Source organism: Physella acuta, unplaced genomic scaffold (genome assembly GCF_028476545.2).
Source record: "Physella acuta isolate Inbredline_101_S28 unplaced genomic scaffold, ASM2847654v3 ptg000428l, whole genome shotgun sequence".
Classification (NCBI taxonomy): domain Eukaryota; kingdom Metazoa; phylum Mollusca; class Gastropoda; family Physidae; genus Physella; species Physella acuta.
Window position 1 is genome coordinate 170,919 of NW_026731947.1, and position 16,058 is coordinate 186,976.

The 16,058-nt window shown below is 34.5% G+C and overlaps 1 protein-coding gene across 3 annotated transcripts in view; it reads right to left on the reverse strand.

Annotated features, from left to right (window-relative positions):
* LOC131942822 (uncharacterized) overlaps positions 1 to 12,359 on the reverse strand; it is a 47,406-nt gene extending 35,047 nt beyond the window's left edge. For all 3 annotated transcript variants that reach the window (XM_059302761.1, XM_059302762.1, XM_059302760.1), the window contains exons 1-2: positions 12,022 to 12,359; positions 2,959 to 3,246 (exon numbers count right to left, since the gene is read on the reverse strand). In XM_059302761.1, coding sequence (XP_059158744.1) covers positions 2,959 to 3,246; positions 12,022 to 12,104 — 371 coding nt within the window. In that variant the 5' untranslated portion in view covers positions 12,105 to 12,359. The remainder of the gene's footprint in view (positions 1 to 2,958; positions 3,247 to 12,021) is intronic.
* Between the last annotated feature and the right edge of the window lie 3,699 nt (positions 12,360 to 16,058).

Sequence of the window (16,058 nt, forward strand, 5' to 3'; positions counted from 1 at the left end):
CACACACACAAATGAGTATCGTGAACATGACAGCACAATGTAAGTATCATGAACAGGACTGCACACAAATGAGTATCATGAACATGACAGCACACAAATGAGTATCATGAACATGACAGCACACACACAAATGAGTATCATGAACATGACAGCACAATGTAAGTATCATGAACAGGACTGCACACAAATGAGTATTATGAACATGACCGCACAATGTAAGTATCATGAACAGGACTGCACACAAATGAGTATTATGAACATGACTTCACACAAATGAGTATCATGAACATGACCGCACAATGTAAGTATCACGAACATGACTGCCAAGTGTCTTAAGTACATGACTGCACAATGTGTTATGAACACAAATGAGTATCATGAACATGAGTGCACTAAGTGAGTATCATGAACAAAACAAGACTCCACAAAGTGGATGTAATGTACAAAAACTGCACAAAGTATCATGAACATGACTGCACAAGGTATCATGAATGTTAAATCACATTGTGAGTATCATGCTAAATGTGAGCACCAGGGACCTGATTGTGCAATGTAAACACCATGAACAAAGTGAATATCATGAACTCCACTGCCCAAGGGGTTCTATGGTTATTAAAGCCTCATTAGAAAAGTAAAACTTAATGCCGCATCAAATCAAGTGGAAATTGTACTATTACTATGCATTCATCAAATGATTCCAGATTATCTCATTTGAAGAGTCAGAAGGAGAGAATATGAATGCTACAGTGGCAAACATTTCATGGGTCAGTGTTTGTAGGTTCTCAGTACATTACAACGCCTAGTTGGATCTTGGTTTCCATTTCGACATCAGATCCAAATACTTATTATAAAGTCAGTTTAAGCCTGACCAATTGCAAAATAATATTCACAGAAGTTAGGTCCACATTAAAGAGCTATGCGCAAAAAGCTAGGCCAGGTGAAAATATATAAGTGTTAGTTATTAAAGTGTGACCTTAATTCTCCACTTCTAATAAATTTTAACATCAATGTCTGTCTTAAATGTAAACACATTTGTAGGATTATGTTAACTAAGGAAGAAAATCTAAGGAAGAAAAAACGAACTTGATTACTTGATTAGATATGTGGACAAAGACTGCAACATAAATTTAAAACAAAAAATTTAAAGTATTAGTCCAGCTGTTTATTACAACCAAACACTGCATTAAAAAATTTAAAAATTAAAAATAGACTATAAAAAGAATGAACACATTTCAAGCTGTCTATTTCTGGAATTAAATTAAGAAAAGGTTGGCAGACCTCAATCTAGTCAGCAACAATGTAGGAGTCAGCATAAGCTTAGGCCTCATAAGTATGGATATTTTGTGAAGAATTTAAATAATTGTAGTTCAACAACTAAATCCACTAAGCGAGTTAGTTAAAAACACTGGAGACAAGTAATCTTCCCACCATGTAAATTCTATGATAAAGATGTAGATCTATTTATCAAAAGCATTATATTATTTTTAAATTGTTTAATTAACACTTTTTTATTAATAAATTTTAAGTTAACTAACTTATAGAAAAGGCAAAAGAGTGCTTTCAACAATTATTTTAAGTGATAATGAAACTATTATTTCAAAAACTTGAAGCTTGGCCTAAATACAATTTTTAAAAAATACATTTTGGAGAATGTAATATTTTGAACTATAATTCTATACATAATTATGATTAGATTGTACTAAGATGTTTAAAGAACAAGTTAAAATACCTTAAAAGGTTTCTTGCATGTCAAGTTTGGTTTTAATTGCAACAAGTGGAGGTTTTTTATTTTTATACTAAGAAAAACTGTTGATGTTCATGTGCACTTAAAAAATCTATTCCACATGGTTAAGTTATCTACCAAACATATCACTATTTATATTTAAACATAAACATATCCAAGTTTCAAATTATAATCCTGAAATAAGTACAATCCACAGCTTCTTCTCAGGCTGTCTATTCCCCCAAGGATTTTCAAGTATAATCCGTAAATGATATATTTTATCCAATAGTAACAAATCCTGTTGCAACTAGTACTCCATAAGTTTGATATGATTAATACTCCAATAGATGGCAACTTGTTTACTCCACTTGTCCAGGCACTGGTATACTCCCACTAGATTATAAACATGTATATTACTCCACTGGATGTGTACATATTACTCCATAGCACAAGTATACTCCACAGGGAAAAATAAGCAGCAAACTGATAATATAACTCCAAGAAAACACTACATAACTATAACTCTATGCATTATAAGTATGAAACCACAAATCACTTTCACTAACAAAGCTCTTGAAGAACAAGCAAAATCATTGTATAAAATTATATCCAAATGATGGAAAGAAACACGCAAAAAACATAATCCAAAGAAACAATGAAATAAACATTGTAGCTTTTAGAAACTGGAGGTACTAAAGATTTTTTTAAAAAGTTAAATAAAAGCCTTTTTTGTGAGTTAAGGATAAAATACAGATACAAAAATACAAGAGTTTTTGCTTGAAAAAAATTATTATGGTGATAGAAATGTGTTATTAAGCTACGAACAAAATGATTTATAGCGAGAGCAAAGTACTAAAACATTTTTAACTGTTTTATAAAACCTGTGTTATAAAAACTGAGGAGTTAGGATATACTTGGCTGAATGAGATATTTAAAAAAAATATATATAACTATCTTTTACGAATTTTTTTCTTGGGATATTTTACTAGGGCAAACCTTATATTCAAACAATCAGTAAATATACATTGAAAAGAAGATGATAGCAAACAAACTTCAAGTGAAAGCTATGAATATTATATCTAACAACTGGTGTATGTACGTAAAAAAAAAAATTAAAACCATTTGGTTTATTATGACTTTTTAAATTTCTAGTAGGCTTGTTGTAAGCACACAGAAAAAGTTTATGTTGAAAAAGTTAGGTAAAGGCTGCATGCAAAATTAAAATAAAGGCTCACCCCTTAGTCCAATTAGTAAAAGTGGACACAGGTCTTGTTGATGCAGCTGTAGCGCTGGTGTAGTTTGCACTGCGATTTGCATTTGTACTTGTTGCTGGGGGTGTGGCGATTACAGGGGTGCTAGTAGATGCCTCCCAGTAGTCTGTCCTTAAGGTCAACTCCCCCAAAATATTTTTAGCATTATGAGCCTTTGCAGCTGATTTAATGTCATTAAAGGCCACAGTTGCTGTGCTGCCAGATTCATTATCCTTGGCTGCCTGAAGCTTGACACTTTGGATCCTTCCGTACCTAAAAAATAAACAGGAAAATATGAAGATTTTTTTTAAATTAACAAAGGAATAAAATTTACAACTTTTAATAATCAACAAAAAAAACAACAGCTTTGTGTGTTAAATTACTGGGTTCAACCTTTCCTAACTAGGTTTTGTTTTTTCAACTTATCATTGTCTTTCAAACAAGAATGCATGCAATAAAAGAATGCCATAACCTATTTAAATATTTAACTTTGCATAAAAATTCTCTAATGCAAGCAATTTAGTGAGCTGTCATCAATATTCAGCCAAGATAAATGGTATGTTTGACCTATTCAAGTACTAGAACAAAATTAAATTAATACAAAATTATGAGCAAGTATTTTAAAAATAGTCACTGTATGCTGCTTTACAGGCAGCTATAGTGGTAGCTCCGAAAATTATTGCTGAATATTTGCCAAAACATACATATTAGATTCCAGAATTTCCTATTTTTGGTTTGGGAGGAATCCAAATATCATTGAAGCTGCTTTTTAAAATCTAATGTCTTTGAAATACCCCAAACAAAACCAGTTAAGGTTGGACATTAATAAAACATTCAATTTGTTACAAAACTTGTATTAACTATTTTAAATATGGGTATAGGAAAGGATAGATGTTTCAGGATAACATCAGAATATTTAATGAGAGATTATGCATAAAATAATAATCATTAAAAAGAACAACATTTTAAATATTAATTGGCCAGGGTCTCTGTTTTTTAACAATGATGTAAAAAAAAGTGTAAGCATAGAAAGTTAGTGAAGGACAGACCAAAAGAAGAAATGTTTACAGTAACCTCACAGCTAAATCTCCCAGCAGATTCTAGAGCTGGAAGAAATCTCTAGTTATTTCTGCTGCTGATGTCAGATGTATCGATTTTTTGAGGCAGCAAAGGCAAGGGAAATATGATTTAAGGAGAGAAAAACGTGGAAAACAGCATGGCGGCAATATGGATTAAAAAGACGGTTGGTATGTAACGATTAGTTGTAGCAGATATAGATCTAGATCTACTTGAAATGAAGAGAGCGGCACTGAATACAAGATACATTTATTTTAAAAAATCACTATTTTAAGGACTAGTGCCTACTCGGATCATAAACTGAGGATGATTTATTTGAATTTAAAATGTAAGTACATTTCCGTGTACAGTAGTAACGGTATGTGGGGAATGGTTTAAAAAAACTGAATGAATACAAATTATAAATGTACAGTAGAAACAGCCCCGACATTTGAACTGTAAACACCCCAGTCTCGTTTGATGACAACCCAACGAGCCCAAATATATTTAATAACCCCTCAAAACCAGATCGGCCATTGCTAGTCGATCCTATGCCTAATATAAGAAACAACGTGCAGAACAAGGTAAATACGGGGTACCGGTAGAAACCTTTTCCGCCTTTTATCGTAAAGCGAGAGATAACGCCCAGCAGCCATTAGAAAGATAAAACATTCTATATTTGTAATACAGAATTTTTAAAAAGGAACACTGGGGGCAAGTGGAAGCATTGCCGATAAGTGTAGGGTAATCGACGAAAGTTTTATTTTTTTTAAATGAAGTAGTCTAGAACATTATGTTCCAACGCTACAATGACACCAACAGGAAACAGTACTAGTCCCGATCTCTGTTCATACAAAGAAAAACAGAAATGATCTAGCTCTAAACAGCTGGGAAAAGCCATGCATGTTTGCTGTTAATAAATCTGAAAACAGTCTTAGTGTCTAAAATGTGAAAGTAACTTGGAGCCATCAGTTTAATACTATTGTGTATTATTCTTGCTGATAAGTATGTTTCTGTCCAAATGTCAGGATAAAAAAACCAGACTGAAGCTGCACACTAGTCTAGCTTTAGTCTGGTAAACGTCGCTCATAAACAGAGCAGCCTACAAATGCAACAGCCGACTGAGTTTATCAAATGCGTCGGTCCTATGCGAATTCTTTGCGTTACACTTTGACAAGATAAATTTAAAATATACATAAAGGGCTACTATCTAAAACAAGCGATGGTTTTAAATGTTGCATTTAGTTGTTTTTTTTTCTGGCTAGGCCTATAACTTGAAAAAAAAAAGGCCTATGCTTCTTGTGGGAGAGGGAAAAGAAAAACAAGGTCAAATAAACAGACGGCGCAACGTAACTGGAAGACCTAGGCTAAGAGGCGAAGGACACGCTGTGAACTTCTGGTCGAGGTAGTACAGTTTCGTTCTCACCTGAATGTGTGCTCAGGTCAAACACCGCCGCTCAGTATTCTAGGCTACAGCTTGCGGATAGTCAATGTTGGTTATGACTCACCATCACGAGTTCGCCCAACCCATCCCAACTACACGGCTTGGCTAGAACACTGAGTTGGATGGAGGGGGGGGATACACGTTTAGGACGAAAGGAGATACAAACTCGGCTTTTGTGTAACTTGGAGGCTGTTACAAATAAAGTGTGCACCACAGAAACAGTCGCGTTGATCTAGTGATTGCAAAACTGGTGTACCTGTAAAACTATTTCAATATATTTTTAAATGTTTCTAAATGCGAACAACCCCATTAACGATAACTCTTTTTACAAACACAATAATACTGACCACAACAGGACAAAAACAAACAAGTTCTGGAACTATTAGAATTCAGTATATTACACCCCCCCCCACCCAGCAAACCCTTTAAAATAAAGAAATATGGTTGGGGACGAAGAACTTTAACCATCCATTAATCAGAGGTTGTCATGGAGACCATCTAATTATGCTTTCCTGTCTGTCCATCGCGGGGCTGATGTGAGGAAGGGGCTCTATAGAACATGTGGCTGACAAGCAAAAGCAAAAAAAATGATTCCCCCCTCCCCCACTTCTCCGTCTCTCGCTCTTTAACTTCTGAACCCTAGGCCTACACTGATTTTGTTTTCCCCTCACCAACCTCTCCCGCCCCACCTCCATCGATCGCTCACTGTGGTCTGCCAGCGTGTTCGTGTTAAGAACATTACAAGGGCAGGGGGGATGGGGCTGAGGCTAAAACTGGGGAATGGGGGAAAAGTAATACTGAGAAAGAAAGCAGATGTGGGGGGAAGTGGCGGTATGAGAAGGGAGGGGAAGGAGAAGACCGGGCAAGCTGCCAAGCCTTTTTAACAAGCTAGACAAGCAAACCCTTAGCTGGCTGAATCCGGTTACCCCTTCAGTGCTTCTTTTTCCTCTCTAGCTTCTATTCAATGTGGTCGTGTATTCTAAACTATGGAATGGGGGAAATCAATATTCTCCGTTCTACAGCCAGCTTTTACCCAAACCAACGGCTGGTTGGTGACTGTGTTGTTCGTGATACAGTTTGCACGTATCGGGATTTCTAAGCTGATACTGAGCTAGTAATGGCGGACGTAGCCCCTCTATCGACTACCAGCTTGTGACTGTCCATTTGCTGGCGGCCATGTTCAATCATGGTCTTGGTTGACACGCCGCGCTTCTTTGTACAATGCGCCATGTTGAGTTTAATCAGACAGTATCAGAGAAAAATAAAACTCTTCAGAAAATAGTACAGTCTTGGAGTAGGCATGTAATGGCACTACAGAATGTTTATGTAATGGATTTAGAAGCTGGTGGGGGACCTGTTTCAATAGTTCAAAAACAATAATTAACATGGATAGAGATTGTATCGACCCAAAGATGATGCAGTCAGCACGAAACAACAGCTTGAATCTATTAAGAAGAAAATACACACGGCGACACAAACATAACAAGCAGATTAATTTATATGAACAGCAGCAAGTTACAAAAACTAAATTTTTATTTCGAGTGTACGCTAGGCCTTTGAATTAATCAGTTTAGAAGAGAACATTAAATACTTCAGCTGGGGCATAAATCAAATATAAACTTGTAAAAAGTATATCAACAAGCCTGCGGACAATCTACTTCTATGTTGATAAAAAGATCATAAAGAAGGCATTACACACCTGATTGTTAAAAAAAATAAGTATTTGACAAATACAGAGACAAAATCTCAGAATCCCTGAAAAAAACTTCCAGACGAGGAATTTAGATCAATACTCAACCTTGCTAAGTAATTTGCGTCTGATTCAGCACACTGATTACCCCAATTATAAATGTTACCCCTGTTGAGAATATTGATTATAAAAAAATCTGAATAGGCCTACATTTTTTGAAAAGCCAACTAAGTGTTGTTTGTAATTCACTGAGTATCCACCAAGGCTGTATCAGGGTTTGAAGTGACATACATGGGGAAAACAATAAATCTGGGAACTAATAACAGTAATACATACTGTTTAATTTTAACTCAATGTTAGAGTACTGAGAGCAGCTTTTTGCAAAATTCACCATCCTCAACATATTCTTATTTTTAACTTGACACATACAGAATTATTATACTGTATTAATCAATTGGTTAATATATACATGTGTAACTCATATGGTTACCAGCCAAGAAGTAACATTAAGAATGATTAGATTGACAGAATTAGAAATGAATTTGGTATTGTCAGACGAGCGCTGCATTCTTCAAATGTTTATCAGAAGAGGGAGCAGATTGTGTCATCATAAACACCAAACTTATTTTAATAAATATTTGTCTCTGTCGACAAGTTTATGATGTTATTTTTTTTAAAGGAACATGAACATACATGTTCAGTAATCATAAAAGTACTAAGATTAGATGATAATTTAAGTAAATAGAAACAAGACTATAAATATTAAATTGCCCAAGCATGTAAAATGTAAGTAATGTAAAGATGTATCAAGCTAAATATTCCATGTTTGGCAAGTGATAATGTCTACCATTTACAGTTGACAAACATGAAAAACTGTTATAAAAAATAATGGGTTTTAAATTGTAATCACACAACATCCATTGTTTACGTTCAGAAAATAAAAAAGCTTTATAATAATCTTATCGACTTGGTAATAGAGTATTATTTTCTAAAACAATATATGTAAGTAGTCTACACAAAGTCTAAAAACACAGAAGCTGATATGATTTTTAAAAAAACCTACACAACTAGAAATGGTTGTCAGACGAGCGCTGCACTCCTCAGAGAAAGTCAGAAGAGGGAGCAGAATTTGTCATCATCAACCCATTATATTTATGATTTATCTCAAACAGTTTTTTTTACAAATATGCAGAAATGATAATAAAGTATATCATGATTTTCTAATGGTATCTTTGAAATCGTTATTATTCTAAAATTCACCCTAAGAGATCAATTAAAGTTTTCAGAAGAGTGCTACATATATTAAAAAAAAAAAAAATGTGCACAATTCTTGCTTAATTAGTTTTTTTCAGACGAGCGCTGCATTCTTCAAAGCAATCAGAAGAGGGAGCAGATTGTGTCATCATCAACCAATAAATACTAGTAATATTGAAGTAAATGTAAATTAAAAAACCTATGTGTACTTAAGCTTCTGGTGTTTTCGAGATGATGGAAAATGTGATTATCAAATATATGAGAAATCCAGCTTTCCAATGATCCAATTACAATATGATTACGGATATTAAACTTTTTGTCGAGAGCATGTATGATTGGGAAAAAAAAATTATTTTTAAAATAAAAGGGTCTTAAGAATTATATTTTAAACAAATTGTTTTTTGTTGGGTTATTTTTGCGCATGTCCCCTCAATAACTTATAAAGACAAACTGCAGATAACTTAAATGTCTTACTGAGATTAATAAAGCTTTTTATTTTTTCAGACGAGCGCTGCATTCTTCAAAGTAAATCAGAAGAGGGAGCAGATTTTGTCATCATCAATCATTTTAAAGGTTATACCCAACTGTATTATCAATGCACAGATGAATTTAAGAACAAGAAACTGGCTAATATTAGCACATTCTTATCAAAGCATCAAGATAAATAAACATATATGACATGACAAATTGCAGACAACTTTAATGTCTTACTAAGATTTATAAAGCTTTTTTTTCAGACGAGCGCTGCATTCTTCAAAGTAAATCAGAAGAGGGAGCAGATTTTGTCATCATCAATAATTACAACTTAAGTGTTAATGTTGATTCTTCAAGTTTACAGATATGTCTCTTATCTTACATAACTAACAGCGAAGTTTGAAAAAAAAGACAACTTACTTCATCTACAAAAGACATTCTAAGTTATACAGAAAAAGCCATTTTTAAGCCCTTGACACATGACTGTGCTATTATAGTGGGAAATTACTATTGGTTACACTACCCAGCCTTCTGCTAAGTAGCTCTAAAAAAAAAGCTAGATGCAACTAGATAAAAGTAATTTTTAGTTCTCAAAATAAGCTTACTATTTTAAAATCAGTTTTCAGACGAGCGCTGCATTCCTCAAATAAATCAGAAGAGGGAGCAGATATTGTCATCATTAACTATTTCTAAGGCAGTAAAAGATAAAATAAAACAATGATTACCAAATGTGCTTCAAATTGCATGACATGTTTCATGAACCTAGCTCCAATTCTTAAAAATCAATAAGATGTTTCCCTAAAAATTAGTAAAAATAATCCTACTAGCATTTTCGTATCCATAAAAATCTGCATGTACTAGTATGTAACAAAAGATCAGAAATTTAAAAAATTCTTTGTATAGATTGAAGTGTTTTGAGAATCAGTTTTCAGAGAAATGCTGCATTCTTCACAAATAGTGGGAAAAAATTGTCATTATTTTAAAAAAAACCATGTAAATGTTTTCTTTCCCCATTTCAACGTAGCTAAAAAGTACAGGTAAGTCCTCTTGGTAATTGGTGAAAATAGGTAACTCCCCTTTACAATGAAATAAAAGGCAATATTATTACAAAACAATAATATAACCCTTTCTTACAATTTGTTGGAAATATTGCTATAATTTATTACCTAATGCAAACAGGCTGCATCACATGTATTAAAGATAGTGATGCTAAGATAAACTGTCATAGGGAACTGATATAATGTATGTCTGATTAAATATTAAAACTAAAATCACAGAATAGTTTGGTGTGCAATATCACCCTTTATCTGTCCCATGAAGGAATCAGCTATAGCAGTGGGGTTAGTAATTAATACAAATTTATAGTAGCTGGTATTTCAGACGAGCGCTGCATTCTTCAAAGTAATCAGAAGAGGGAGCAGATTTTGTCATCATCAACCAATAAATACTACTGATATTGCTGTAATGTTAAGTAAAAACCTATGAGTACTAAAACTTAAAACCATATTAACAATAGTAAGACATAATTTCTATGAACTCTAACTGCTGGCTACCGCTGGCAAGGCACTATAGTTTTTAATCTATCTTGGCTGCATCACTTGGTTGGTACTAGCAAAAAGCAACACTGCATTACAAGAATTTAGAATCGTTACTAACCAGTAGCAATTCTACTGGTTACTAACCAGTAGCAATTCTACTGAAAGGTATCAATTTTTACATTCCCAAGTTGCTTGCATCAAAACAGCACACACAACACCCAAATTCTAATACATTTAACCATCAAACATGATATATCAAACACCACACTATTAACAAAAGCATTTAAAGGTTTTAATTTCTAAAGACATCTTTCTTGAGTTTATTAAGCTAGTCACTTTAGCAAATTCCAATCCTCAAAGTATTAAATAACTATAGGCCTATTAAATTATACTTAATATATAAACCATGCATAGTGTTAACTATGAATTATCAAGTCCATAAATCAAATTCTAATTAACTAGAATGACAAGCTCAATTAAACCAAATAACTTAATTACATTGGTTAGATCTACTCCACTGATTCAGCTATAATTTTTCATGTACATTAAAACCTACATAAACAATGCAGGCAGATGACATTTTTCTCTAGCAATATGAACTTATGATGTCCTGTAGTTAATTTTAAAAATACAAAAATTAAAAGGTAAAAACTAACAATAGCATTATCATTGATAACCCTAGAAAATTAGGCATTAGATCAAAAAGAAAGATTGCCTAAAATGCAAGACAGAATTATAGACTAGAAATTAGAATAGATGTCAAAAGTCCTATAATTTTAGCAGCTAGCTGCCATACTATTGAGTTGTTTTATTACCCTGTTGCTATAATACTTTTTTTTGTAGGACATAAGCATGCCATATGGCACTTGGTAAGTACCAATATCAGGCCTATTCTTGTTATTTTAAGAGGTTTTAATAAATAACTGAGGTTCTACACCTAGATCTATCTATACAGCTAGAGTAGATTAACAGATTTCTCTAGATCTAGAAATCTAGATACAATCTTCTTTAATTCTATGTGAACAGCTTTCAACTTGAGTAAAACTAACTAGAAATCTAGTCTAGATTCTAGATCTAGGTAGTCCTTGAGATAGTCTTGAGTCCTAGGGTCTAGAAATAGAAATCTATAGACTACCTAGTAGATCTATTAACAGTGACTGGACTAAAAAAATTCATAAACATAAGAGACAAAGTGCCCAAAAAGTAGTAGAAGTCTCACGTTACACATCTAGATTCTAGATTCTAGATCTAATTTTAATTATAGATCTTGGTCTAGACTCAAGATCCAGAGTCTAGATTTAGCCTTCAGTTCAGTAGCTAATTCACACAATTTAGAATTTAGCAATTTTTAGGACTTAGGCCTAGACTCTACTCTAGTCACAGTCTAGTGTACATTAATATTGTTTTTAATTTTTACCTCTCACCTAGAGATCTAGATATTGACTCTATTGACTCTATTCTTATTACGAAAGCAGCTCTATCATATATGATATAGACTTTAGATCTAGAATGTAGTTAAATCTAGGTTCTAGACTAGTTCTATTCTATCTAGTCTAAGTACTCAGGCTATTATTTTAAAATATTTTACTCACCGCTGAAAATGTTCAATAACAGTCTCTTCTGTGCAATTTTCTGGCAAATTTCGCACAATCAAGTATCTAGTTTCCCGTACCATGTCTCCGACAAAACTACATGGTTTCCATAAGTTAAAACTCCATGTCTCGCAAAACCGCTTGGACTTCAAACGGAGAACACAGAATAACACTATGGCCTAGGCTAGAAGTTGTACCATACGAACACCGACGTGTAGAGAAATAAAAAAAAAAGTGCCTAGCCAAGTTCGCCTCCTGTGGAACACGCTTCAACATTTGGCGTGTGACGTCAGAGCCCTACACTTGGTCGTCGTTGGAGAAACGCGTCGCTCCTCGTGTATCGTGAAAACTTAGCCTAGCCTTAGCCAAACACAGCGGCGAAACTGAACACGGTATTGTGGGTCAGTTCGTTGCTAAAATAGTTACTATAGTCTGTTTCAAACAACTTTGTGTTTCGCTCTATGTCAATCTATTTTTTACCCGCTGCGAAATAATACTCGAGGGCAAAGTCAAATTATTGACGGAAGAAAAAGATAAGATTGGCTATAGGCCAGGTATTTCAAATATAAAAAAAAGTACGAGGAAGGGGGAAGTTTTGAGTTTGCACACTCGAATTAAGTCTTCGCCAGATCTATATGCCTTGAATTGATTTGCAAAATATATATATTATTCATGAGGTAACCAGTATGCTTTCTGCTAGGCTACTAGGGGGCTATTGAATAGCTGCACAGTATTGTTACAAAATAGGTGTATCATTATATAGCTATATTGAATTTTACCTGAGTACTGGCACGGGCCTAAAAGATTCGAAACCGTGGGAAAGTAATAGATCAGTGCGACGGCTAAATATAGCAGGAAATAACTCTTTCTTTTTCTTAATTAAATTTTTTCTTTTACAATCTCAAACTAAAACATTGATTCAAATTCATTGCGTTAACACAGGCGTGTGGTACTAAATATTACGCCATCGAGGTTTCATTTTGCTGAAAATGTTGCTTTATAACTTTATATTTATTTTATTTTATTGTTGACTTGAGCTAAGCTGCCCCTACTTAAAATTCCCAATAGGGTAGCGGTTCAGTCGATTGAATAAGAATACTCTCAACCCACCCCATGCTAGTCTAAACAGTCTAGGCTAGGCCTCTTCAACAACAAGCCAAGTTTACATGGATCTACGTGCTGTGCAACTACACATTTACGCGTCGCGTCACTGCTAGGTTAGTGAACGATGATAGCCTAGTGAAGGCTACCTAAAATGCCTTTTCTTAGTGTTGCCTTATTATTTTTTAAACTGGATCACGTATTATTACAGCATCTTATACATCTGGACATGTGTTTATTGACATAATTTTATAAATGATAGTTTCTATTTCTAGAGATCCACTTTATTGGCTAAAATTGCAAAAAACAAATCCACAGAATCGTGAACATGCCCAGCAAAAGTATCCTATTTTTAACTTTTCGACTGACCTACTTTAGTTAGGCCTTTCATTAGCAGCATGGCGGCATCGGACTAGATTCTGCGGTTTTAATATAAAATTAAAAATATGTTTAACTACTTTTAGTGATTTGAAATTACATTTTATAACCAAAGTTAAACTTACTCAAAGTTGCACATAACGAACATAATCTGGTATAGCTTAGGGCCTAGTTAATTATCAATTATCATCTCTGTCGGCTTTTACTGTTTGTACTAGATCTAGATAAATAGATTTAGATTCTAAATCTAGCTAGACTAGATTTAAATATCTTTGTAGACATCTAGAATCTAGATCTATTCTAGGCTAGAACCTAGACTAGAAGTCTCGACCTAAGTAAGTTTGCGATTTTTAGATCTAGATCTAGAAGAATCTAGAAATTTAGGACCTAGAGTCTAGATCTAGAGACAGATCTGGATTTTCTTTAGACTAGAGATTCTAGATTAGATATAGATTCTAGATCTAGATTTAGATCTATCTAGATCTAGACTCTAATAGATAAATTCTAAGTGTAGCGTGGCGTTGAGTACTCTAGTCTAGAGCTAGAATCTAGATCTAGATTTTCTAGACTCAACTGCAATATACTCACTATACTTAAAGATATGTTTATTGTTGTAATAAACCAAATGAACTCACTGTGTATTATTACATTTTTCTTATAGCAAACAAAATGTATGCGCCCATAGTCAAGGACACTTAATACGTGGTGTATGATCATGGCTGAACAAAACAACGGTTTATTGAAGTTCGCGAATAACCAAATGCTTTTGCAGTGGCACTGGTGCCAAGCGGTGCATCCCCTGGTGCACACTTAAAAGAATATTTATTATTTATGCGTGCAATTTTCTTTCTTAGGTTTTATGTTTTAAATATTCTGATGAAAATGTGTACCATTCAAGAATATTTTGTACAAAATCAATTCTTAACGGAAAAAAAAGAAATACGATACCTAAAACTCAGGGCTAATAGAAATAAGATATAACTCGGAGCTAGTGTAACAATATTATTGATTGTAATGTTATCCTAGCATCTCTTGCTGAGGCTATATATGGAAACACAGAAACCCAGTGATAATGAAAAGGGACGTAATGTTATTAGGTACCGTTGCCTTAGTACAAATATCTCGGGGGGGGGGGGTGAATTATTAAAATTATCGGGCTGTTTATTCTGAAAACAAGACTGCGGGTTCGAATTAGAATATTTTTTTTTATGTAAGTAAAGAATAACGGAAGGTGCTGTACAGAAAATGTGTTTTTTTATAGTACCCTAGCAGCACAAAGACTTTAGGTCCTTAATTAATTAATATTTTTTTTCTATCAGCATATTAATTAATTCCGTAGAACTAAATTATGTATAAATCACTCCCAAATCTAAGATTTTATGTGTTCGGTTTTACGAGAAGGCTGGCTAAAAATAAAAACTAATTGACAGACCAAATGTCGTTGAGAGATAAACTGTCGTTGGTGGACGAAATGTCCATATCAGACCAAATGTGGATGGACCATATGTCGTAACCAAAGTATCACGGAATACACCATGTTGTGTTTTGATGTAACTAATCATAAGCATTACGTAATAAAATGTTATCAAATGTCCAACCCCCCCCCCCCCCCCCCCCCCACTCCTCCCCATCCCCCAAACCCATCGTTGAACAGAGATGAAAACTACTTCTCCCATAATTCCCAACGGCTATTTTCCGTGGCCGGGGTGTCATATCACCTACGTCATCCGTCGGTCTGTTGTCATGGCAACGTGGCCAAAAGGGGAAGAGATATCGATTTTGTTGTCTTCATCCCTGCAGCCCCGAAAGCCATCTGCAGTGGACAGCGGCCCTGTCGCCTGGCCGTTGTAGTGGAAGATGTGGCATTGGAATCGATAAACTTCTTCGATTTCCCCCCCCCCCCCTCCGTTACTTTTTTTTTTCCTCTTGATATTTTAAACCTTTGAGCTCCGAAATCCGCAGCGTTTAGATTTAAGACTGACGCTCCCCCACCGGCCTAATCCCTCTCCCTCCCCGCTGTCCGGGTATTATCCACAAGTCATTGCCTCAGTTAAACTACTTGGGAGTCTCGTTTATTTTCTTTCTCCTTCTCAGCTTTAGCCCAGAATACCCCCCCCCCCCTTTCCACATTCCCACAATTCTCAGCGTTAGGCTTTAGCCAAGATAACCCCCTCCCAATCCCACCCTATGCCTCATGTAATAAAGCATAATTATAGAAAATCATTTAGAAAGGAGGGGGGGGGGTAAGATAGTATAATATTAGTTTAATTACCTGTAAAAAATATTTTTATTAATTTACATAATTCTTCACTTGAACGCAACAAGGGAGAAGGATGGAAGAGAGAGAGAGAGAGAGAGAGAGAGAGAGATGGGAAAAGGACAAAAAATGTTTAATTTAGAAACATTTTTTTAAAATGGGGCCTATGACCTGATGGGGGATGTCCAATAAGAGATGCATCATATTTATTCATTGCATTTTACTTTATTTTATTTTTTTGCGGTAAAGATTATAACCGCCTTCACCTTAATCAGCTTTAATGGCTAACTTTTAAGTTACA